Consider the following 23,052-nt stretch of genomic DNA (forward strand, 5'->3'; position numbering starts at 1 on the left):
ACACTTTACAGTGCCCTAATTTCTAATATAAACTCTATAGACATAACGCGCATTCATACGGAAATTTACTTTCAACCGTACGCGTCTCTCTGAGGCTCTGTTTTTCAACTGTACGTGTCTCTCTGACTGTCTGTTTTTTTTTTAACTCGTTCAATAGTTCATTCCGACTTCCAAAACAGACCTCAATCACGCGGACAATTTTCATAAAACTTTCTAATCTAAACTCTATTAAATAATTATATACCGCATTCAGACGGACACCTCATAAAACGGACACCTTCCAATGTCTCAATTTTTAATTCTTCAATCATACTCTATAGATATAACATACTCTATATAGCATACTCTATAGATGCACTGACACGTTTTTTGGTCCCGAGGGTGTCCTGAGGGTGTTTCATTCATTGTTAACTTTTCCTTAAAACAAATAGTACCAAAGGGCAACGATTTCCTAGCAACATAACCACCAACTAAACTATCCTAGAATGTCAGCCTGTAGATATTTTACGAACCCCCTCCCCCCCAACCACCCACCCTAAATATTATGAACCGATCCTTACCTCTAAAAAACTAAAATTTCCATTTAAAGTAAACGCGCCTTTTAATGCTGGCAAATAATTCGAGCATATGTAAGTATGTATAGCGATGCTACCATTTTCAACACAAAGTTGGAGTGGTTGACGGAAAAATGTTAGGCTCGTATGAAATATGAAAAATATGGAATATGAAATGCGACGTTTTGTAAATTGTCATTTAAAGTTGCAGCTTTCGCCTCGACGTCAAAATTATGATGGTCAAGTAAAACACCGTTAGGGTATTTTGTCAACGAATTCTGAAAAAAACAAACATTTATCCCAAGATTATAATGAATACTGTACTAAGTAAACAATGTATGTCTCCTGCCTCACAATTAAGCAAAAGCAATTTTGATTTTGGAGTTTTGAATCAAACGCTGCTATGTGTCTTCGCCTGGGGATATCCCGAATTTGGGATATGACCAAACTCTCCCCGAAACTAAGTTCGGATTTACCTCTCATCCAAGTTTTGGGACAAATTTCTGTTTATTTTATTCAGAATTCATCGACAAAGTACCCTAGTACCCGTGCAAAAAGCATTGCCCTGATTTCACCACACCTACGCCGACAACCTAGCCTTTCTATGACTACAAATCTGTAGTCTTTCTAGTTGTAACATTCCGAATACACAAGTGAGGCAGCTGTATGAGTGTTTTTAGAAGCGACAAAGGCGAGGGTGTTAATGGACCTTGGCTAAGTGGGTCTTGGCCCGCAGATGGCTGGACAAACGGGACTCGACCCGCACTTGACGGGACTCGACCCGCGGTTGTCAAGACTTGACCCGCACTTGACGGGACTCGACCCGCACTTGACGGGACTCCACCCGCACTTGACGGGACTCCACCCGCACTTGACGAGACTTGACCCGCACTTGACGAGACTTGACCCGCACTTGACGAGACTTGCCCCTCACTTGACGGGACTCGACCCGCACTTGACGAGACTTGACCCGCGGTTGTCGAGGCGTGGGCGACGTGACAAGCATGCCCTGCATTAGATCGCGTCTAGAATCTGTTCACCGCGTCAAACCCGTAAATCTGCGCCAGGACAGCTTTGGACATTACTCGTAACGAGGGCGGCTGCACAGCATGAAACTTGGTCGTCAGCTCATTAGTCAACATGCTCCTCGCATCTCCTTCCATCTGCCACTTCAGGCAGACCAAGTAGTCGAGCAGCTTCTCCTGTAACACCAAATCCCTGTTGCCGCTTGAGAACAGCAAGTGCCGCAATGAGAACACCCCAAGTTTCTGGACAGCACTTGATCCAGGCCACATCATCCGCTTGTTCCCCTGCGCTTGTTTGACCAGGCTCAGGATGTCGTGGTTATCAGGTAGTGGTGGCACGAAAGGGTAGACCTTCAACAAGTTCTCGGCTTCTTTGGTGTAGTTTTGACATGATTCGAAGCGCTCTCTCTGGTTCTTATACGCATCGTCGTCGTTGTTGTGTTCAGGTTTTTGTTCAGGAAGAACGTCTAGATCGTTTTCTAGTTCCATATCAACGTCAGGTGTTGGTCCACTTGATGACGCAATGGCAAATGGTGCACTTGTTAATGACGCACTTGCTGATGACGCAATAGCGGATGACGCAACATCGGATGACGCACTTGCTGATGACGCAATATTCGACGACGCACTTGCTGATGACGTTTTAGCAGATGACGCATTTGCCGATGATGCAATATCTGATGACGCAATATTTGACGACGCACTTGCTGATAACGAACTTGCTGATGACATACTAGCTGATGACGCACTTGCTGATGACGCAATATTCGACGACGCACTTGCTGATGACGTTTTAGCAGATGACGCATTTGCTGATGATGCAATATCTGATGACGCAATATTTGACGACGCACTTGCTGATAACGAACTTGATGATGACATACTAGCTGATGACGCACTTGCTGAGGAGGCAATAGCAGAAGACGCACTTGCTGGTAATGAACTTGCTGATAACGCACTTGGCGATGCATTCATATCACAAGAGCAATTCGAAGGACCAGCTTTACTTAGTCCACTGTTCCCAATAAGGGCCGGCCTCACGTGGTTTCCTGGAGTCTCACAGGAAATATCGCGTGGGCTAGATTCAAAATTCACTGCTTCTGGCCCCTGCGTCGTCAATGACGCCGAAAATGTGACTGGATCTTGGTTGACATCTGGTACATCTTGGTTTCTGGCACAATTCCTTTCATCTATTTGACCTTGCTTTTTATCGACGATGGAGACTCTTGCTTCACTATGATCCATGTGATCTGCCATCTCAACATCGTTGTGATCATAATCATCATTTTCATCATTATAATTGTCACCATCATAATCGTCATCATTATCATAGTTATCATTATCATCGCCACCATTATCATCGTCACCATAAATTATATCTTCAATACTGACATCACTAGCACTGTCAGCATCAAAATCTTGTCCATTATCATCATTAACCAAATCATCATATGCCTCCAGCCCGAGTTGAAATAAAACATTTTCAACAAGCGGTGTCGGGACACTTTGCTGATCCACTTCACACTCTGTCACCTCCATGTAGCCTTTCCGACCTCCGGCGAATGCAAGATGAACGAGCGCTTTAAGCGTGATCCACACATAGCTGTGATCTTCCTCCCACTCTGCTATCTCATAAGGCTGATGCGCAGATAGTAAGCCTTCTATGAGGACATTGTCAATGTATGCGCAGATACGAGGACTGAGGGTGAACCGCTGTGCCGTGCGGACCCTGGCGAGAAACAGGCTGCTGTAGTACCTAGAAGAAGATGGGTGATAGGACATATTCTACGACAAAAAAGAGTCACACCAACGTAGCCCTATTGTGGCTAGAGAAAAGGAAGAGAGGAAGGCCTAAGACCACCTGGCGAAAAACAGAGAGGGAAAGGAACAGAGCGGGATGGAAGACATGGGGCGAGGCAAGGGATACTGCTGTCAACAGAACACACTGGAAGCATTCTGTGGAGGCCTTAGGGGTCACGAGGCACAAAGAAGATAAGTAACAGGTAGTACCTAGACCCAAAAAAACAATAATAACATGATATTCCGTTGGGCTGTCCTTAAAAAGTGGCTTAAAAATCAGTCCTATATGAATGAGTACTCCTAACCTGCGAGTCCCATCCAGGCAATTTCTACTATTTACTTCTCTTACTGCACCTGAATACAATGTCCTTAGTGTCATCCTCAAGCTGTTTCTTCAGGAACTGCATGACATTAAGGTGGACGTTCTGCTCAACAAGCATCTCCAAGGCCAAGGAATCAAAGGAACAATAGAACAAAAGGTTGATGGCCAACTGACGGTAAAATATCCCATAGTATTCGCCAACAATCAGCATGTCTAGGATTTTCCTTACTAGAGGCTTGTTACCCGACACTAATCGCTGTGATTCGCTGTTGTGCTCCACAAATCTAGAAAACAAGGACTTGTTCATTGAAAATATCCCAGTATCCCAATAAATAAAAATGCTTAAAACACATTTTACTTATAACTTTGTGATTTATTTGTTCTTTGAACTTTTTATATGCCTTTTTAAGTGTTTTCTTTTACTTTTTATCGTTGTAAAAGACATTATCATCATCAACATTATTATCATCATTGTTATTGTTATCATCATGCTACTGAGTCACAATGGATATGGCCTTCGTTCAGGAAGCACGAGGGTCAAATGATTGATACCTGACACTAAGTGCTTTGAAAGTTTTGTTATCAGGAAATTTTCCGCATAAATCTGCCCACAACTGCAATCCAGTTTAAATTTATTGAAAATGTTGATAATAAACCCATTCATTCATTCAGCCATGATTTTGCTCTATTTAAACCTTACTGCTAATTAGACCATTCTATTAGCTTTTACCATACTTAATAGTAAATAATTTTTAATATTAATTATGTTTTTACCTAATACATATAAAGCATTAACCACTATAACACTACAAAATTTCACCAATGAAACAAACCTTACCCTGCGACACACCCAATAGCTTCCTCATTAATGCTGACCCTCTGCCAAAAGTACTCCATACTACTTGGATAAAGGTCATTAGTTGGGGGGTCAACCATTAGGGACTCTATAGCAAGAGTAAGGCAACCCTTCTGGAAGCCCAACTGTCGGTCGGCTGCTGTCTCAGTGAAATTCCAAAGAAGTCCCAAACAGCTTGCTTGTAGAGTCAACTGTTGGAGAATCAAGAGCTCTGGGTCAAGGCCAAACATGAACCCATGTTCATCATCTTGTTCTTCATCATCATCATCATCATCATCATTGCCATCATCTCCATCAAGATCTCTGTAGAAGCCACTGAGATGTGGCAGATTATTACTAAGATGGAAAAATTGAAAATATGATATATGGTATGACATAGATAAAGCAGAAAATAGTCATTGATATGGACAGTAGCCTGCTTTCCCTCACACACACATACTTTTCACCTATACCAGAGCCGTAGCAGGCCACGTAAGATTGGGGGGCACGCCCTGCCCCTACTGGTCATTTTTTTTTTATATTTGGGGGGCACGTGCCCCCAGTGCCCCACCCCCTGCTACGGCCCTGTATACTCACCCCTCCCCCACCTCACCCATACTCACCCCCCCACCTCTTTCACCCATACTCACCCCCCCCACCTCCCTCACCCATACTCACCCCCCACCTCCCTCACCAATAATCACCCCCCCACCTCCCTCACCCATACTCACCCCCCTCACCTCCCTCACCCATACTCACCTACCTCACCCCCCCACCACCACCCTCACCCATACTCACGCCTCCCCACCTCCCTCACCCATACTCACCACCACTTACACATCCGTTGTCTTCACACACACATACTTATCACCTATACCAGAGCGGTAGCAGGCCAACTTACACATCTGTCGTCACCCATACTCACCCCCCCCCCCTCACACATACTCACTACAACTTACACATCTGTCGTCACCCATACTCACCCCCCCCCCCCTCACACATACTCACTACAACTTACACATCTGTCGTCACCCATACTCACACCCCCTTCTCACACATACTAAAAAACACTCATATCCCCCTCTCATCCACACTCGCACCCCCTCTCCGAGCCACACTCAAACCCCTCTCTCACACCAGCTCACCACCACTCATACAACCACATCTCACCTACACTCACATCCACCTCTCACCCACGCCCCCACTCTAAGCCCCACCCACACACTCTCTCACACACAACATGTCTCTAAGCCCTCTCATTAACGCTAACACAACTCCTTTCAACCTTACACACCCCGTCTCTCTTGCACACTCAAATTTCATCAACTGGAAATGGTCATATTTACTGTTATTATAACCATTCTCTATCCTTTTAAAAATGGGGCCACTTTAAAACATCTCAATATATTGCTAACCCAATAATTACCTCACATCAGGGTTGTCCATCAATCGTTTCGGAATACCAAATCTTTTCTGTGAAAAACGAAAAATTCCAAGAAAAGCATCAAATCCTCCCTCTTGTACAAAGTAGTGCCGATGTGACAAAGCCCGCCCCTGCTTCCATGGGGTGAAATACTGATATGCTATTCTCCCGAGAGCCACTTTCACAACCTCAATATTTGGGAAAATAGACATTTCCAGTTTTTCTAAGCTGCAGTTTTCCATTTCTGGAGTTAAAAGATGTGAAATTTGTGAATAAAAACTTTTGATCTCATTGATGTCCATGTCAAGTTTTTCGATCTCTGCTTCAGCCAGGAATTCCAAGTAAAATTCATCATTTTCTCGTAAGTAAAGTTCAGATAGCCGAAGAGAATTTTTTGTGAGTGATTGGCCTTGGTAGGAAATTCTCTGGTCGCACACTGGAGCATGGAGGCTCCTTTGTATCTCTAGCTTTAAGTCCTGTACAGTTGTTGAAGCATTGAATGGTATTTCCAGTCTTGCTTTTCCTCTTTTGCCCGTAGCGGTGCAATGGTAATTAATTTTAAATAACATATTTCGCTGGCCTCTTCTAACTTTTCACTTCTTCGTTTGAAATTTTATAAAAATGCTACATCTCAAACTCTAAAGTCTCCCCAACTCAGTATTCCATTGTTTCTCTGTAGACAGGAATTAGGCCCATAAAACACACATATAGTAGATGTATATATGAAAGAACGAGACAATGCTACCCGACCATAGCAATCCCGGCCTTTCTTATTTAAAGAACGTCTCTTTTTCACAGGCGTTCCAAAACACAACAAGGGAGAGCTGGGTCGAGCCTAGTTGTTGTGCAGTATTCTCTTTTCAGAGCTTAATAAAAATAAATTTAAAAATGAATAATTCTTAAAGGATCTACGATTTATTTAAAATCATATTTTATATGCAATTTGACATTTTTCTTATTTATTACTATATTTTATATTTTCTTTTGCCAAATTCGCCTTTTCCCGACATGCCTTGCACCTGCATCACCCTCATTTAGAAGATTCAAAATGGCGCGCGTCCTGCGTCGAATTTTCTCCTATTCCAAGTTCTCACGAACGTGCACAAAAACGTTAACCATAAAAGGTAAGATTGGTTTTTCGAAATATTAAGAGCAGATATATCTTTGTATTTTTATATTTCTATTTGGATGCAAAACTTGAAATTGTTCAAATTATTTTGATTTGTTCCATCTGAAGGGAGGTTAACGAAGTTTGAAGTTATTTATCGAGATTATTTAATAATAGTCAAATATTAACTAATTGGTAGCGAAGGCTAATGAAGGTCTGAGAACCCTAGTTTTGATTGATAAGATTTTAGAAGCTTAATGGTTTCTCTGTCCCCTGATTGGCTAAGTGAAACCTCTCAGGTATTCTTGTTTTGCTATATAATATACTATTATGGAACAATAACGTTTTATAATTTATTTTATATTTTTACTCACAGGTTTTGGTCAAAATTACCAGCTGACAACACCTTTCCCTAGAAGTTTATTTACCATAAATCAAGAGCAATTATCACTCGTGAACATTGAGAGCAAAGGCAGCGTGGCAACTATTAAATTGAACAGAAAGCCAGTCAACAGCTTTAATATGCAGTTAATGGAGGAGATCTGTCTTATATTGGAGGACCTAGAAAGTAACAAGGACTGCCGTGGTCTTATCATTACATCAGTGAGTATTCAGTGTTCTTTAACATTTACTTTTACTCATTGGTCTGTGTTATCATTACATCAGTGAGTCTGCTGTGTTTTTTAGAAATTTTACTCACCGGTCTCAGTTCAAATAAATAGATACTAAGATAATTGCAAAGTAAGAAGAGCCCTCAACACACATGGTTCCCACAGGTCCTTAACCCATTGACTCCTGGCTTTTTTTGAGCTGAATTTACAAAAAAACAGACTGAAAACAGATACCTCCCCCCAGAATGAAGGTATCTATTTGTGTCTTGAGCTGTGTTTGCTGATCTCTCCCTTGTGTGGTATTTTGAGCGTTTTATTGAGAGGGGTGATTCTGCTTTTCTCTCCTTGTTCGATGTGAGATTTGTCAAAGAACCTGTGCTATTATTTGGCTTAAGAGTAGATGCCAACACCTTGGTTTGATGCATATCTGCAAGACCATTTATCCCTTAGACTGATGCCTGAGTATCTTCATCTTGTTGTGTTTATTTTTAATTCATGAATTTTTTGGGTTGTGGGTACTTCCCAAAGCCGGTACAGGCTTGTTGAGGGGTCAATGTGTTAAAGTCCTGGAAAGTCATGGGATTAAGAAAAATAAAACACCAAAAATCCTGAAAATACCATCCTGAAGAAAGGTTAAAGCAACATAACATGAAAGCCAAATCTGAATAACAGCTGTCAATAACCTGTTACTGAATAGAAGTAAACAGACAGCTATGCTTTTTATTCATTGAAGCATGGGAATTCTGTCTCAGTGCCCCTTGACCAGAAAGTCACATTTACAACTACCCCAGGGGGGCTCTCCAGAAAAGTAGACAGGGGGGATGCTCCCATCTTTTAGGGTATAAAATTTCTACCAACTGCCATCCCTTATGGGGCATTGAAGGATTTTTTCCGAATTTGCTATTTCTTTGCTATTCCTAAGTAGTCGAGTAGGAAGGATGGGTCCTAGTGCACTCACATGATATACTCGGGTAATTTATATATTTGGAATCCTTCGAGGGAGGAGAAAACGAATTTTGATGTTCCCAACGCGATTTCTGGAGCAAATTCCATTTATGGTGTGTTTCTGTTTTTAATAACTAAAAAACCACAGGGTACCCGAGTATGGATTTTCTTTAAAAATTAATATCTCCTCAGAAATTGAGCGGAAATTCCTCAAAATAGCCATACACCAAGATGTTAGCATTCTTTATAGCTTTTCTAATTTGTATTGCCTGTAATCCATATCAAATTCCTTGTAGGTAGGTCATATTTAATAAACTTGTTCTCAGATTGCCAATCATCATCTAAACCCATTTGTATGGTGAACTGGATCTTAAATTTTTATGTCTAATTGAATATAAAAACTGATTATTGTTAATAAATATTGCCACTACCTTTCTGGGGGTTATTTGTTATGGAGAAGGACTGGTAACTTTCCATCATGCATCGCATGTCTATCAAGGTCCGCCATTTTGAAATTTCACATGTGCTTGCTGCTTTTCTTTCTTCTTTGTAAGCACTATAACATAAAGTTCCGTGATTTTTAGTTGACTGCCATGCCTTCCAAATCCAAGAAAAGGAAAATCGATTCAAATATAGAAAGGTGTGTAATTCATTTTAGTAAAATACAACACAACGAGTTCACGAGTTTAAAAAATGTGAGAGGATCTGCGGAAGAAAAGCTTAGCTATTTATTGAAAATTCTCAATGTGGAAACAAATCGAGCCTCGTGCATTAGCATTGGGAGATACAAGCTTGTTTCGTAAAGTACAAGGCCAGGATCCTTTGGCGAGAGAGGCAAAATATCATTCCTTATTTCGCAAAGCCTTTAATGTAAGATACCTGGATCAAGTACGAAATACAACTGTAAAGGAGGTCCCTCTACAGACCAAGAACATAAGGCCTTGGCAGAGAAGAAAGCACTCGACGTAGTTTTAGAACGTTACAGGAACATGTATTAGAACTAAAAAAACTACGACTTACATATGTGGACTAGTTGGATAAGAATGGTTTCCCAAGTCCAGATTACAGAATTGGTAATCTGAAAGCAAAATTAGAGAAACACGAGATATGAGACAATACCAAGTTTACGAAAGCAAGTCCAGGCACTTTATAGCCAAATTCGTTGTTGCGTGACCTCCCAGAATCCAAAATTCCTTTCTTCGTCTGGGAATTGTGCATAGTGAATCAAACCAAACAACCAAAACCAGACAAACCGCCCCCAAGTTTGTGTCTGACTACGTGCTATTCCCAAATTAGACATGGATTTTGGATTTGTAGAGGTCACGCACAACGAATTTGTAAGAACAGTATCATGCTAACACTTGTATATAGTGCCGGCCTCAATACAGCAGATGCAATAGCTCATGCCTACAAGCTAGGGACAGTTGATGGATATCAAGATGTCGCTCTTCTACTGGGCCAGGCTATATATAATGCCTTTAAAGAATCTGGGCCTCTCCCATGGCCCCCAACTGCAGAGGATCTCAACATTAATTCACTTGACGGGGTACTTCCCACTGAACTTGAAACATTCCTCAACTAATCAGCTTATGTTGTTTATGGAGATGCAAAGATGAACAAGAGTGACAAGATGAAACAAATCGTGCTATCAATTGGTCTGACGATGGTGAAGTAGACCAGGATCTTGACTTCAATGAGCTTTTTGATTGTGAAGACCCATACTCGGGTACCCTGTGGTTTTTTAATTAAAAACGAAAACACGCCATAAATGGGTTTTGCTCCAGAAATAAAATATAAAATTTTGACCAATTGCTATTCCTGACGGGGTGTTTTAACGTTTTTTGTCGATTGTGCTATCTCTCAAGGTTCAAAATTCGACCACACCCAATTTGTCACGCCCAAAGTGCCATCCTTTAAGGTTAAATCGATTTTGCCCCTGAGGTGACTACATTTATTTTGAAATGTGACCCCTGTCTTGTTCACAGGACTTGCCAAATATATTTTGTGCTGGATTAGACCTCAAGGAAGTGCTGGCTTTGCGCAAGTCTAAGCTAGTAACCTTCCGTAAGACCTTTCAGGACATGTGGTCACGCCTATATGGGTCCCGCCTTGTTACCATGGCAGCCATCAAGGTAAAGAATTGATCTTATATATCTCCGGCATCCCCATCATATTTAATAAGTCATCTTCAGTTTTACATGTATTTTTGTATTTTTTTATTATTTTTGTGAAAGAAAATAAGAATTATTTTTGTGTGTGTTTTGTATATTGTGAAAGAAAATACTTGAAGCCCATGTTTTTAATCTTGGTTTGTTAGTAATAATTTATAAAAAATAACATTACTTATACGTAAATTGAAAAATATTGAATAATTAGTAAATACTAATTTATTGATAATATATATTTTGTTTTACAGGGTCATGCAATTGCTGGGGGTTGTGTGCTTTCACTCGCATGTGATTATTCTGTGATGGCATCAGATTTTAGGATTGGACTGCCAGAACTGTCCCTGGTAAGACATGAAATATTTGTGAACAGGCTTGTAGCCAGGGGTGATGCAGGAAGGGTTTGAAGAACCACAACACTTGGCCTATAGGTCAGCTTAAATGAAGGAAAATCAAGGAACTCAAAGAACTAGGAGATACCTAAGAGAATAGGTCTGCTAGGAAAATGAACCCTCTGCCATCAAATCCAGGGAAATTTGATTTTTATTAGAGAAGAATCAAGTATTTTTTTCAAGAGGTTTTTTTGGCTTTTTCAACCATACAGTATTGTATTTTGTCAATGCTATCATATATGCAAACATATGTATTGACAGTTTTAACAGAATTTTTTTGGTGTGTTTTCAGGGTCTGTATTTTGCACCCTGGTAAGTGGATATGGCTGATGCAAACATGTGAAATAAAAGACAATGCAAGCTTTGTTTTAATTGGAGGAATAATATGATCAATGCCCACACATACCGAAGCAAAAGAGACAGCATTATACATAAGACATTTGAATTTATCATAAAGTTATTGGCGCACTGCTCAAGGTATAGTAGAAATGACTGAAAATTTGTTCTATGGAACAAATTAATTACATTTTAAGTTAGCAGGAAGTTTGAATTGTCTGTGTTTAATTGATCAGGGTTCCAGTGTATGCTGTTAACTAGTTTTGCAGGCACATAGAGTAGCTTGGATTTCTTGAGGTGGCCGGGGGGAGAGGGTTTGGGGGAGCAAATGCATAAAGATATCATGTGTAAAATATTTCATGGTTCGTCAATAGTTTTTTGACAGCCCGGACAGATGTGCACCACCTGCTTCTCATTCATTTTGAGTTAATTTTTATTGAATGAAATTGTTTTTAGGATGGCTGGGACCTTGAGTAATGCCGTTGGAAGAAATAGGGCAGAGAAAATAATATACAATGCCCAAGTATTTGATGCTGATGATGCGGCTGGTATAGGGTTGATTGACAAGGTGACACATGTTGATGCTGTAATGACAGAGACACGCAAAGAGATGAACAAGTGGCTGTTAATCACAGGTGATATATTTATCTGTATTTTTATCAATATCATGATCATATCATTATCATCATTTGGTAACATCATCATAGTCATCAACATTATCATATTCACGTCATCGTGGAAATCGTCTTATCATCAGACATCATTATCTTCATTATCATCAATGCCATTACCATTGTTTTTTCCATCACCGTCGTTGTTCTTATCATCATCAGCATCATCATAAACAACAACATCATCATTATCAACAAAATTATTATAATCTTCATATTCGACAATATTTCCATTATCATTATGATTACCATCACCACCAAGTTCATCATCAATGTCTAGATATGTGACTTTTGGTACATACAATGTGCTTAAAAGCAATCAGGTTCTTTGTTGAAATATAAACAATACATTTTTGTAACAAGGGATTTAAAGTCTCTAATATAGGGAGTCAGGTTTGAAAACTCCTAAAATTTTCTCATTTGACCCAATTTTGAGCCTGGGTGAGCCTTGTTTAATGAGCGCAGATCAATTTGCTATCATGGTTCCCTTTGGACTTGACAGACCCCAGTCTGCATTATTAGCGTCATCAAGTTTTATAGTCACTGACCATTTAAGCATAGTTAGTTTATTTTGTACATTTATAGTCATTTATTGACTTTTGGGAGCATTGATTGAGTTGGTGCTTGCCCTTCAGGTAAAGGAAGAGAATTAACCAAGGCAACAATGCGACAAGACCTATTGACATTACTTCACAACACAAGGGAAGAGGATATTGAACACTTTATCACCATGGTTAGGGATGAGACAACACAACAGCTAATTGCTGCTAGACTGCAGAAAAATAATACAGAATCTTGATGCTATTGTATAGTATGTCCGTCAAGAAATTAGGGCCATAGCTAGCAGAAGGGGAGGGGGGAGAGAGGGTCCCCAGTCTAGTTAAGTAAGAACTACAAAGGACACATAGTGTGTGCCTTCCTTCATTTAGTTGATACAAGGATTGACTAAGTCATTCCCTCCAATAATATTTTAGGCATGCCTGTGGAAATAGTATGTTTTTAAATCCGTTAAGAGTATTCTACTTTGTCTATTACCTGCCACCTACAACTCCATATTTTTATTTTCAAGAAATGCTCATGGAAATGCTGAGTATAAACTTCTAGAGCCCCATGTAAACCAGTACTGTTTGTTTCCCTTCATGGGAAATGCAGGGTCATAATAGACATTGAGAAACTGAGGGGGGGGGGGGACATGATACAAGTGACATTAAGAAAACCTTGGGGATGCCATGCCACTGGCCCCCCTAGCCCCTAAAGGCATTATGGCACTGTGGCTCTGTAAGGAAATCACTGGAAAACTGTGCTCTGCTTGAAGAGCTTTTAAAAGTTAAATCACCGATTCATTGGTGAGATAGCAAATGATTTTGCAAATATATAAATGAGAAAACTAGGTAATTCGTAAATACCAGTGTATGTTATAGTGTATGTTATATTCAGGTTGGTAGAAAGAGGTGTCTGAAAAAGAGTTGCAGCAAATCTGAGTGACAGATCAATGCGGGGGTGGGGCGGAGGGGTCATTTCATCTTCCCTCCTTTTGGGAAGTGCATCCGCCCTCCAAGATAAGCTGGATCCACCACTGAAATAAAAATAAAAATAGAATTTAAGTAATATAATAAACAAAAATTGTAAAAAAAAGGTGTCTCAAATAATTGTCTCAACTTCAACTGTAGCTTTTTTCCAAACCACTGCCACTGTACTATATTCCAAGCAAGTTAATTAAGAGCTGGTTGGACAAATAACAGTTACGGTTTCGCGGGTATAAAGGTTGGTTTCCATAATATTTAATCTGCCTTAGGTATTGCAAATCTGACTTAAAAAGGCCTGCTAGGGAGGATGCAAATATGTCAGCACCCAGCTTGTTTGGACTACCTGTGGTTCTTTCTGTACTATTGCCCAGTCCTTCCGGAACCAAAATCCAAGATGGCGGCATCTATAAGAACTACGGGTTAGTAAAAAAAAAAAAGAGTTTATCAGTTTCTTACGAACTTATTCTTCCATGTATGACACCACAACTTATTTCGTGCCCCTTATTTCCTCAGGATCGTATTTTCTTAGACAAACACGTCGTATAATCACATGCAGAAATAGAAATATCAGGGCAGCGTCTTCGTTAGTCAACGTCGAACACCATTCTGATGGCTATGCGATTATGACGCTGTCCAGAAAACCTGTGAATAGCTTCTCACTGGAGTTCCTGGAAGAAATCCACGACACTTTGGAAGATCTCGAGAGTAATACAGATTGCAGAGGACTTATTGTGACCTCGGTAGGCTATGGATGTTTAGTTTACTTGACTAAAGATTACAGACAAACTGTAGAAAAACTAGATGGTCTGCGTAGGCGTAGACAAGCTATAAATCAACACAAGGTTGAAAAAGCATACCTGTCAACCTTGAGAATTTTTGGGGGGGAGGGATGGGGTATATTCATTTTTTTGGGGAGGGGTGGGTATAACCTCGCATGCCATATAGAAAGCTCTTACGAACAAATCCACTTATCTCATCATGATGATGAGATAATGAAACATTACGTCAGTTAGATTCTAAGGATTTGGTGTTACCACTACCATCATTATCATTATCATCATCAGGTGATGATAATTATGCAACTGCTGATTATGATGATGTTGGTGGTGGGAATTGTAATGATATAAGATGTTGATGATTATGACTATACTGGTTGAGGTGATGCAACTTATGGTGGTGGTGATGATATACCGAGTGTTACTTCTGGTGATGTTGTTAGTTGTGTCAGTGAGAGTAATACATGGTGGTGGTGGTGATAACGGCACTGCTGCTCTGGTGATTGTAGTAGTTGTGATGATGCTGTGATGGTAATGATGATCATGGTGCTGATTATGATTATAATGCATGGGAATGATGGTGATGCAACTGGTTTCATGGCTCAGATGATGGCAGTAAAACATGATGTTTTTTTATTACATAATGCACATCAAAATCTAAATATATGTATTTTTAATTTGCTGTAAAACAAGGAGATGTGGGAAATAAATTTTATGTATGTTTGTTTATGTATGATAGTAATAATTATGAAAATGCAGTTTGTAGGGATTATGTTTGATGATGATGTATTTGTGTACAGAGCATGCCAAAGGTGTTCTCAGCTGGCCTGGATCTTGTCAAGGAGCTTTACAAGTCTGATGAGAAGCGACTTTTTGTGTTTTGGCGTAGGTTTCAGGATGTATGGATGCAGCTTTATGGATCACGCCTTGCTACAGTTGCTGCTGTGAATGTGAGTTCATTGCTTATATTAGGCAGCTGAGCTGAAGAAGTAAGATCATGCCTGCCTGATCAATCCAATAAAACCAAACAATATGCTGCTCAGATTATTAACTGTTTGATTGATTCACAATTGTGAGTTCAAATTCAAATTCAATTCTTGTTTCTTGTCTCAATTTCTTTTTTTGAAAGGTCTGAAAAATGGGATAAATATGAAGCAAAACAATATAGCTTTAACTATAGATAGGTACTAAATGAATAGATGGGATGTTTATTGAGAGACAAAAGATAAAATACACAGTATGGTTGACCAAAAAAAAGAACCAAAAAAATCCTATATAAATTGAGTAACTAATAGGCCTACTTAACAAAGGTTTTCTGTGCGCAGCTCCAAAATGTGCTGATGGTCGAGATGCTTTTTATTTCCTGGGTAAACCATCCCAGCAGTAAAAAATGTCTCCTTGCTGTAAATTAGAGACCTTGATGCCAGGGAAGTCTTAGATTATCATAAAGGCGCAAATTTTGCATTTCTTCTGTACATATTGGGGTTATCAGAGAATCTTAAAAGAATATATTCAACTGCTAAGTGATTTAGCATTGAGCACTGTGGGACATTTATTGTAACTTATAAAAGCATGAAACAATCTGAGACCTTCCTTGATACCTCCCGCAGTTTGAGGCATGATAGTCCATAATGGGCTGTTCTCTTCATATTTACTGCATGTACCAATCTCCTCTATTCTAATTTCTGTCACTGGAGGAGGAGCTTACAATTAGGTAGAGTTGGGTCCCACCCCCCTCTCCCCCTGGCTACATTACAGGCCTGAACATGAAGAATTTCCTCTTTGGCTGCACTAACTTGCCAGTTGTTTGTTTTGTTTCTAGGGGCATGCTGTTGCCGGGGGATGCCTATTAGCTGCAGCGTGTGACTACCGGCTCATGGCCGCCAACTTCACCATAGGGATGAATGAGACTATTGTGGTAAGAATATCAGTGGCTAAGATTCCTAAGTGCCTGAAAACCATACAAACTCGTTACTAAGGTTATCTGACTCTGCTGGGATGTAATGTTATAAAATAAATGTTATTTGACTCCTATTTATTTTTTTTTCTTTCAGGGTATTGCAATGCCATTTTGGTACAGTATATTTTTTATTTCTTATTTTCTTTTATATTTCTTTAAAAGTTGTAATTGCAACCCCCAACAGGTTTTCCTGAGGAACAGATTTGATCTGAAATCACTGACTCTGCATAAAAAATAGGCAAACTTATTATTTTGTAAAGATTAATTTAAATCTCAGGAGACAATTTTTGTCAAAATTCTACCCGTTTTTTTCACTGAAGGAATTTAGACCCAATCACCAGGTGACAGGCAGCATTTATTTTTTTAGCATTGTTTTTTTAACAACATGCCCTCTATTATCCAGGATTTCTCAAAACATTGTTAATCTTGTTGGGACTAGTACTGGAGAGCGCATATGTGCACTTGGTACAATGCTCAGCGCTGAAGCGGCACAGAAAATTGGACTGGTTGACCATGTAGTTCCACAGGAGAAACTTATGGCAGAAGCACAAATAGAAATAAACAAATGGCTCCTTGTACCAGGTAAATGGAAAAAAGAATACAATGAAACTCTAAAATGCAAGATCAACATTATAAGCTCATCTGATTGTAATGCTTGGATAAAGCAGAGGTGAGAGTTCTCACTCTTTCTAGCTCTCACTCAGTTGTGATCAAACAACCCTTGACAGTCGATAAAAGTATTCATGTTTTTATTGTAAAAGATCAGCCCTGTCACTTTTTTGACTTCACGATTCATTATAAAATCTGTTATTACACATTAAATTTCACTTTTTTGGGAATACTGCTGACTGAAATACAGTACTCTCATTCACAGAATCAAATGGTGATAACTCTCATTTAGGCCTACTCTTAACTGGAACTGCCAACCTGCCAAAGTTTGACTCAATAACCCTTCCTCTGGGTTGTTTGCTTTTTCCAGAGTCAGGCCGAGCTCTAACCAAACAGGTTTTACGACGGGACCTCATCCAGAGATTGCACAGCTTAAAAGATGAAGATGCTAAAAACTTTGCCAAGTATATCTTGCAAGACAATACCCAGAAATTACTGGAACAACAGATTAAAAAGATGACAAAGAAGTGAGCTATTGAAGTCTCAAAATACTGGGAGAGGGGGTACAATACAGAGTCATTAAGAAAACTTGGGGTAAGGGCGAGGCACAACCACACCCCTTCTGTTCATTTCTGAAAAAACTGGGGGAGCACACGCAAGCCTGTATGTATGCTGCATCACTCTTTACAGTATGTAACTGGTATAAAAGCATTGAAGACTTTAAGATTCATTTCAATGAACCTTAGAAACCCTGCTATCCCAAGCTCTGACGTAAAACCAAACATCAGGTTGAGTTCAAGGGGCAATTCAGGGTTTGTGCAGTACTTTTAAAGATTTAAAAAAAATGGGGAAAACAACTGGTAATAAGAGACCCTGCCCAAAGTCATGTCTGTTTTTTGGTGGGAGGTCCTCTAACACTTTTATTAAAAAGGAAGGTGGTGGATAGCAAAGTCACCAAATCCACACCCGGATAACGTAATGATTCAAAGAAGCGCTTAGGGCACTAATTAAATTTTTGGGTCTTCAGGGAACTCTTATTTGATGAGCACTTATTGGGGAGGGGGTGCTTATTTCATTTCCAAAAAAATTCCAGCCTCTGAATATATGGACATAGCACGGGCAAACCAGATGAAATGTTCGTGTATCGAATATTATCTTTAATTTATTCACCGAATGTAATAAAGCCAATTTCTTTAAGTTGTTGTCATAGATTGTTCTGGTTCCGTTTTAGGCATGATTCAAAACAGTTTAGGCGATTTTCCACCCTCATCTCAGTTCACCTCCTCCTGGAGAGGAGGTCAGCCGACATGAGGGAGGGAAAAGCCTAAATGGTTATGAATCACGTCCAAAAATGGATCCAGAACCATCTACCACAACTTCAAGAAATTGGCTTTATTACAGGTTTATTTGGTACACAAATTACAGAAAATATTCGATACACGAACATTTCGTCTGGTTTGCCCGTGGACATACAGTAGCTGTCAAATCACCCGCATTAGGCAGGTCTCATTTTAGACATTATTAAAAGCCCACTTTTTTTAAGAATATTCATTTGAATGGAGTCACGCTAGGGCAAGTGTCTGTCAAAACTCTACCTTGCGATAAATAAATTCAAATATATATTTTTTACATTATTTTTACACAACTTGTAATTATCTGTACAATGTCATTTAGTAGAATCCTGTGAATTTTACTCCTTTGACATTTTGAATAGTACTAAAAATAAAAAAGCGTTATCACAATGATAAGCTTACAAAATGTCGACACTGCAATGCTTATTGCAAAATAAAACCATGCGTCTTATTTCCACCCCATACCTCTTATTATTTATCTTTTAACTAACAAGCACAAGACAGTATAAGCAATGCCATTTGTACTGACAACATTTTTTAAATAGATTTTAAATGTCTGGCTAAAAATGTGATTTCTCATAATTGATAATAAATAAAAGAGGGAAAATAAAGCTGTAATGTTCTATCTATTATTATGTTGTTTTGCTTGCATATTCTGTATACTTCTTGCTTGATCCCTTTACTAGTTCGACAGGGTATTTCTTCTCATTCAGAGCTATTTTCTGCACAACAACAGATGGTAGATCCACATGGCATTTCTCTGCTAGCCGTACAAGATAGATAAGTACATCACTTAACTCCTGACCAAGATGAGTTCTCTCTTTTTCTGACCAATCTATGGTTGTGAAGGACAAAAACCAATAGATTTAACACCAGTGGTACAAAAAATGATTTCTCTCCTGATAACATTCTCTTCAGAGAATGTTATCAGGAGCGTAGCTACCTTAGTGGATTTCAAATGTATGATGGTATTCTCAAAATGATAAATAAACTCAACTAATCAGCTACCTTAGTGAACTCACTGCCAAAACATGGTTTCTTCTTCTCGAAGAAAAGTTAAATCTAAAATATGTTGCTATGTACCAGGATATAGTTTTTCCTACAGCTGCTGCAAGGCCTAGATCACGCAACACTCCTTGCTCCAAACTTAGAGATTTCAGGGGTGGGTCTAGCTTTTCGCCAAAGGGGGTAATAGTTTTTTGTTACATATAGCTTTCCCGCAGCCCAAAGGGGAGGGGGGGGTTAAACCCCTAAACCCTCCCCCCTAGATTCGCTACTGGATTTCAAATGTATGATGGTATTCTCAAAATGAAAAATAAACTCAACTTATCAGAATCTGTGTTCTATCTTAGTTCCCTTTATGCACTCACCCCCATGGTCCCGGGGAAGTGTGGGGAATTAGACTTTGCCACTGTACAAAACAGAGAAGCCCCCACCCCCTGGGGACAAAACTGCAGTCAAATGCCCCTACCCCTCGGGATGGAAACTATAGGCAACTACCTGACATTAAAGACAAAAAGTAATCTGAAATAAGCCTTTTTCTTTTAAAGGCAGTACACCTCTGCAAGTTCATTCGTGCCAATAACTATGAAGATAACAGGTTATTTTTGACAAATGAAAACATAAATCATCTTTATCTGGTGTAAGTTATCATTCATATTTGTTTTTGCACATTTCGCCATGCAGCTTGCCACACACTGGTACATGGAATTGCTTGCTAGAGAAGAAAAAGAGTCTCAAACCAGTAACTGACATGACTTTTGCAAAGTAGATTTGTGAGGCTATTTAATTGTCCCCAAACCCCCAGGGTGGGGACATTTCTTAGAGTCGAAAACATTCAATTCTCCCAATCACTTGGAACAGATTCTTGTTCAAAAGTGCTCTAAACCCACACATTAACCCCACACTTCCTCGAGATCAAAAATACATTATTTTCAGAAATACCTTCTAATCCATCTTTTACCTCCCCTTTCCACTGACTGAAATAAAAATAAAAACAATCAATTTCTCAATTAGGCCTGTCCTAAACAGACTCCTAAATAGGTTTGCAAGAAAGGAGTAGGACTGAAAACACTTCAGGTGTCAAAGCAAGAGCTTCTGCCAGTATAGTGTAAGTTACAAAGGTTTGAAGGGAGTGCATTTACACAAAACTTAAAAAGGGCTTTCTGTTGTACAGTTGGAGCACTGTACAGATTGGAACCCAGCTTTTGCCTGATGAGTCCTGTCACCCAGGTCTCTTAAGAACGGGAGACTTGTTTACTGTAATACAACATGTAAGCAATGCTGGCAAACTGGGGACAGTTATAGTTTCAGTATTAGGTACAACTATTGTAAGTAGTAAAGGATGTTACAAAGGTTATAAAGTTCTGATATAATATGAAAAAAAAAACAAGTTTCATTGTAAAAAAAAGACCATGCGAATCTAGTTGGTAAATTTACAGTAGATGTATTAAAGCAAGCAAGTGAACTTACAAAAGCTCTGCTACTTCCCCAACTTCACCAACCTTTAGGGAAAAAATAGTACTAGTTAGATTCATGAGCTATTAAAGGATTAGGCATAGAAAAAGATAAGAGTTATATAGTTTAGTATAAAGTTTTAGTAGTTATTTTTCTAGCACCTGGTTAATTGTACACCTGGAGGGTGGGGACAGAGTTGAAATTCTATAATAAATATACTGTATGGAAGAAGATGGTATTTGCACTCCACGATGGCTCGTGGTGGGGGTGTTTCTTTGTTGAGATTTTGACGACCTGGGCCACAGGGCCTTAATGCAGTTTACATAGCCAGCAAAAACAAGTCTTTGGGGTGTCCCAGGTGTTGAACCCTGGGCAAACCGATGGTAAGGGCATTATAACTTGGTTGTATTGTTGGTTGCATAATATCCAATACAAAACGTATTGATGATCTCCTAAGCCCATGAAGCACGCTGGAACCCCCTACTGCCTTGAGGACAACATACTACAAGTTCAAGCTTCCTCCCTGGATTTGCACTTACCATAGCCAAAAGTAAATTTCTTGGAGAGTGGAACTGATCCCACTCACGCTCAGAAGCGAACTTGTTTTGTTTCTGTCGACTAAAAATAGAATTATAAAACTAAAGGTAAGACCCACCAACAAAATACACAGTTATTTTTACAAAGAGACTAGAATAACAGGCCAAATTAGATTGGACCTGTGGATTCGGGTCTATACGGAGCTTTAAAACCAATAGCTTAGCTGATAAGCGTAAGTTCACTCACATGTCTTCAAGAGAAAGTTTGTTGGCGAAGCGAAACGGTGGTTTCTCGGCTTTTTCGCTTCTCGGCATCTTTGCGGGACTGCAACCCTCAGTCTCTGGGGCACTTGTGCTCATCATAATAGTAAAAAGAGTTTGTTAAAAACTTAAAAAACGGCAGCAAACAAACGAACACAGATCAGCAAGAGATCTTGGCTTGATAATGGCTACTTCTAAATTTTGGCGGCAAAATGACGTCATGTGATTTTGGTCAGCGGCTTCTTCAGGAAATCGGGATCTCTGTCCCTGCGGCAGAAATGTCGATAAATGATTGTGTAATCGTCGCGACCGTAAGCCTTTTTGCACAAACGTTTAAGCACGCATACGATTTTTAGTTTCCAGGGGCGTACGCAGGATTTTACAAAGTTGCAGTCAAAGCATTCAAAAGCTGGATGAGGGCGTGGCCCGCATCCCCGTGAAGATTTCATAGCTCCCGCTTTTGGGTTAGAAATTGGCGGCAATACGTCACACTTTATTACATGATCCTCTTTCATCCTCGATCTGAGATAGGAAATCAGTCGTCGCATGGCACTGAACGACATAACAGTATGTTTGGAAATCATCTGTGGACTAAATGATTAAGAAAATTAAAGTTTTTTTTCCTCACCGTATATATAAAACTACGTACATGAAAATGAATGAGTAAACATTTGATTTTTACCCTCGTTATGCAAATTAGCCGAATTTTTTTGCAGTCCAGTGACTGCAGGCCTATAGGCTGCGTAAGTCCCTGGTTTCTTTATTTTCTTAATCTCGTGCGTATGGTCAAACTGAAATCAATGATAATATAATAGGTACAGTTACTCAGCTATTGTTACAATGCGTGTTAAGATAATCAAAGGCACTAAATTACACGTCTAAATTAAGTAGAGTTCTGTTACTGTTGAATATTAGTTATAACAAACAAAATGGTTTCACTCACCAACGTTTGTGGGTCTCTAGAAAGGCTTCTAGTCTTGATTTATTTGTCACAGTTATTTCACGTTTGTCCTAATAGGTAATCAGTTCTTTGATTATTATATTATTAATAGGTAATCAGTAATTTGATATTATATGGCAGATCAACTAGGTACAGTTGAGGGTGTAATCATTAACTGTTATAATCAATCGATAACATTTTATGAACGGATAACTGAATGCCGTTACAGATTGTATGAATGATTATTGATGAAAATAATTTTTATGTTTGGGGGCCACCTTTCCTGTGTCTGCAGTTGATTCTGGGTTGCGATAATAAAAAGTAGTGAACGAAAACTCGAAGGCTTCAAGAGAAAATTGTTCGCGTTGCAGGAGATCTAAGGCCATATTCGCGCGAAAGCGAAAGTTGATTTGTTTTCTTCAAAAGCCTCGGTCGATACGCCAAAGCC

General features: G+C 39.4%; 4 protein-coding genes across 4 annotated transcripts; 2 read left to right on the forward strand and 2 right to left on the reverse strand.

The window, feature by feature from the left end:
• Nucleotides 1–265: 265 nt before the first annotated feature.
• LOC116620908 lies at nucleotides 266–6,754 on the reverse strand. The gene is made up of 4 exons (XM_032386875.2): nucleotides 5,963–6,754; nucleotides 4,540–4,893; nucleotides 3,734–3,985; nucleotides 266–3,335 (listed from the first exon to the last, which is right to left on the reverse strand). The coding sequence occupies exons 1-4, from the start codon at nucleotides 6,526–6,528 to the stop codon at nucleotides 1,580–1,582; spliced, it is 2,928 nt and encodes a 975-aa protein (XP_032242766.2). The 5' UTR covers nucleotides 6,529–6,754; the 3' UTR covers nucleotides 266–1,579.
• A 236-nt stretch (nucleotides 6,755–6,990) lies between these two features.
• On the forward strand, nucleotides 6,991–13,822 carry LOC5516923 (enoyl-CoA delta isomerase 1, mitochondrial). Its single transcript, XM_001636868.3, has 7 exons — nucleotides 6,991–7,083; nucleotides 7,444–7,670; nucleotides 10,609–10,755; nucleotides 11,040–11,135; nucleotides 11,473–11,492; nucleotides 11,973–12,151; nucleotides 12,823–13,822. The coding sequence occupies exons 1-7, from the start codon at nucleotides 7,008–7,010 to the stop codon at nucleotides 12,984–12,986; spliced, it is 909 nt and encodes a 302-aa protein (XP_001636918.1). The 5' UTR covers nucleotides 6,991–7,007; the 3' UTR covers nucleotides 12,987–13,822.
• A 54-nt stretch (nucleotides 13,823–13,876) lies between these two features.
• Nucleotides 13,877–18,803, forward strand: LOC5516924 (enoyl-CoA delta isomerase 1, mitochondrial). The gene is made up of 7 exons (XM_001636869.3): nucleotides 13,877–14,132; nucleotides 14,227–14,453; nucleotides 15,290–15,439; nucleotides 16,312–16,407; nucleotides 16,544–16,563; nucleotides 16,853–17,031; nucleotides 17,429–18,803. Exons 1-7 carry the CDS (start codon nucleotides 14,021–14,023, stop codon nucleotides 17,587–17,589), a joined length of 945 nt encoding a protein of 314 aa, XP_001636919.3. The 5' UTR covers nucleotides 13,877–14,020; the 3' UTR covers nucleotides 17,590–18,803.
• On the reverse strand, nucleotides 18,665–21,977 carry LOC5516876 (dCTP pyrophosphatase 1). The gene is made up of 5 exons (XM_001636921.3): nucleotides 21,651–21,977; nucleotides 21,407–21,485; nucleotides 20,883–20,914; nucleotides 20,355–20,389; nucleotides 18,665–19,245 (listed from the first exon to the last, which is right to left on the reverse strand). Exons 1-5 carry the CDS (start codon nucleotides 21,764–21,766, stop codon nucleotides 19,043–19,045), a joined length of 465 nt encoding a protein of 154 aa, XP_001636971.3. The 5' UTR covers nucleotides 21,767–21,977; the 3' UTR covers nucleotides 18,665–19,042.
• Nucleotides 21,978–23,052: the final 1,075 nt, after the last annotated feature.

This window comes from Nematostella vectensis, chromosome 12 (assembly GCF_932526225.1).
Source record: "Nematostella vectensis chromosome 12, jaNemVect1.1, whole genome shotgun sequence".
In the NCBI taxonomy this organism is placed as follows: Eukaryota; Metazoa; Cnidaria; class Anthozoa; order Actiniaria; family Edwardsiidae; genus Nematostella; species Nematostella vectensis.

Bases quoted from the DNA above. Each gene is read 5' to 3' on its own strand.
- LOC116620908 (XM_032386875.2), bottom strand. From the start codon at position 6,528: ATGTTATTTAAAATTAATTACCATTGCACCGCTACGGGCAAAAGAGGA. The intron at 4,894-5,962 runs GTAATTATTGGG...TTTCCATCTTAG, and splicing joins ATGGACAACCCTGATGTGAG to TAATAATCTGCCACATCTCA. The intron at 3,336-3,733 runs GTGCAGTAAGAG...ATCTTCTTCTAG, and splicing joins ACTAAGGACATTGTATTCAG to GTACTACAGCAGCCTGTTTC.
- LOC5516923 (XM_001636868.3), top strand. From the start codon at position 7,008: ATGGCGCGCGTCCTGCGTCGAATTTTCTCCTATTCCAAGTTCTCACGA. The intron at 7,671-10,608 runs GTGAGTATTCAG...TCTTGTTCACAG, and splicing joins GTGGTCTTATCATTACATCA to GACTTGCCAAATATATTTTG. The intron at 10,756-11,039 runs GTAAAGAATTGA...TTTGTTTTACAG, and splicing joins TTACCATGGCAGCCATCAAG to GGTCATGCAATTGCTGGGGG.
- LOC5516924 (XM_001636869.3), top strand. From the start codon at position 14,021: ATGCAAATATGTCAGCACCCAGCTTGTTTGGACTACCTGTGGTTCTTT. The intron at 14,133-14,226 runs GTTAGTAAAAAA...TTATTTCCTCAG, and splicing joins GGCATCTATAAGAACTACGG to GATCGTATTTTCTTAGACAA. The intron at 16,564-16,852 runs GTACAGTATATT...TCTATTATCCAG, and splicing joins GGTATTGCAATGCCATTTTG to GATTTCTCAAAACATTGTTA.
- LOC5516876 (XM_001636921.3), bottom strand. From the start codon at position 21,766: ATGATGAGCACAAGTGCCCCAGAGACTGAGGGTTGCAGTCCCGCAAAG. The intron at 20,915-21,406 runs GTAAGTGCAAAT...TTTTCCCTAAAG, and splicing joins GAAATTTACTTTTGGCTATG to GTTGGTGAAGTTGGGGAAGT. The intron at 20,390-20,882 runs GTAAGTTCACTT...TTTTTATTTCAG, and splicing joins GGGGAAGTAGCAGAGCTTTT to TCAGTGGAAAGGGGAGGTAA.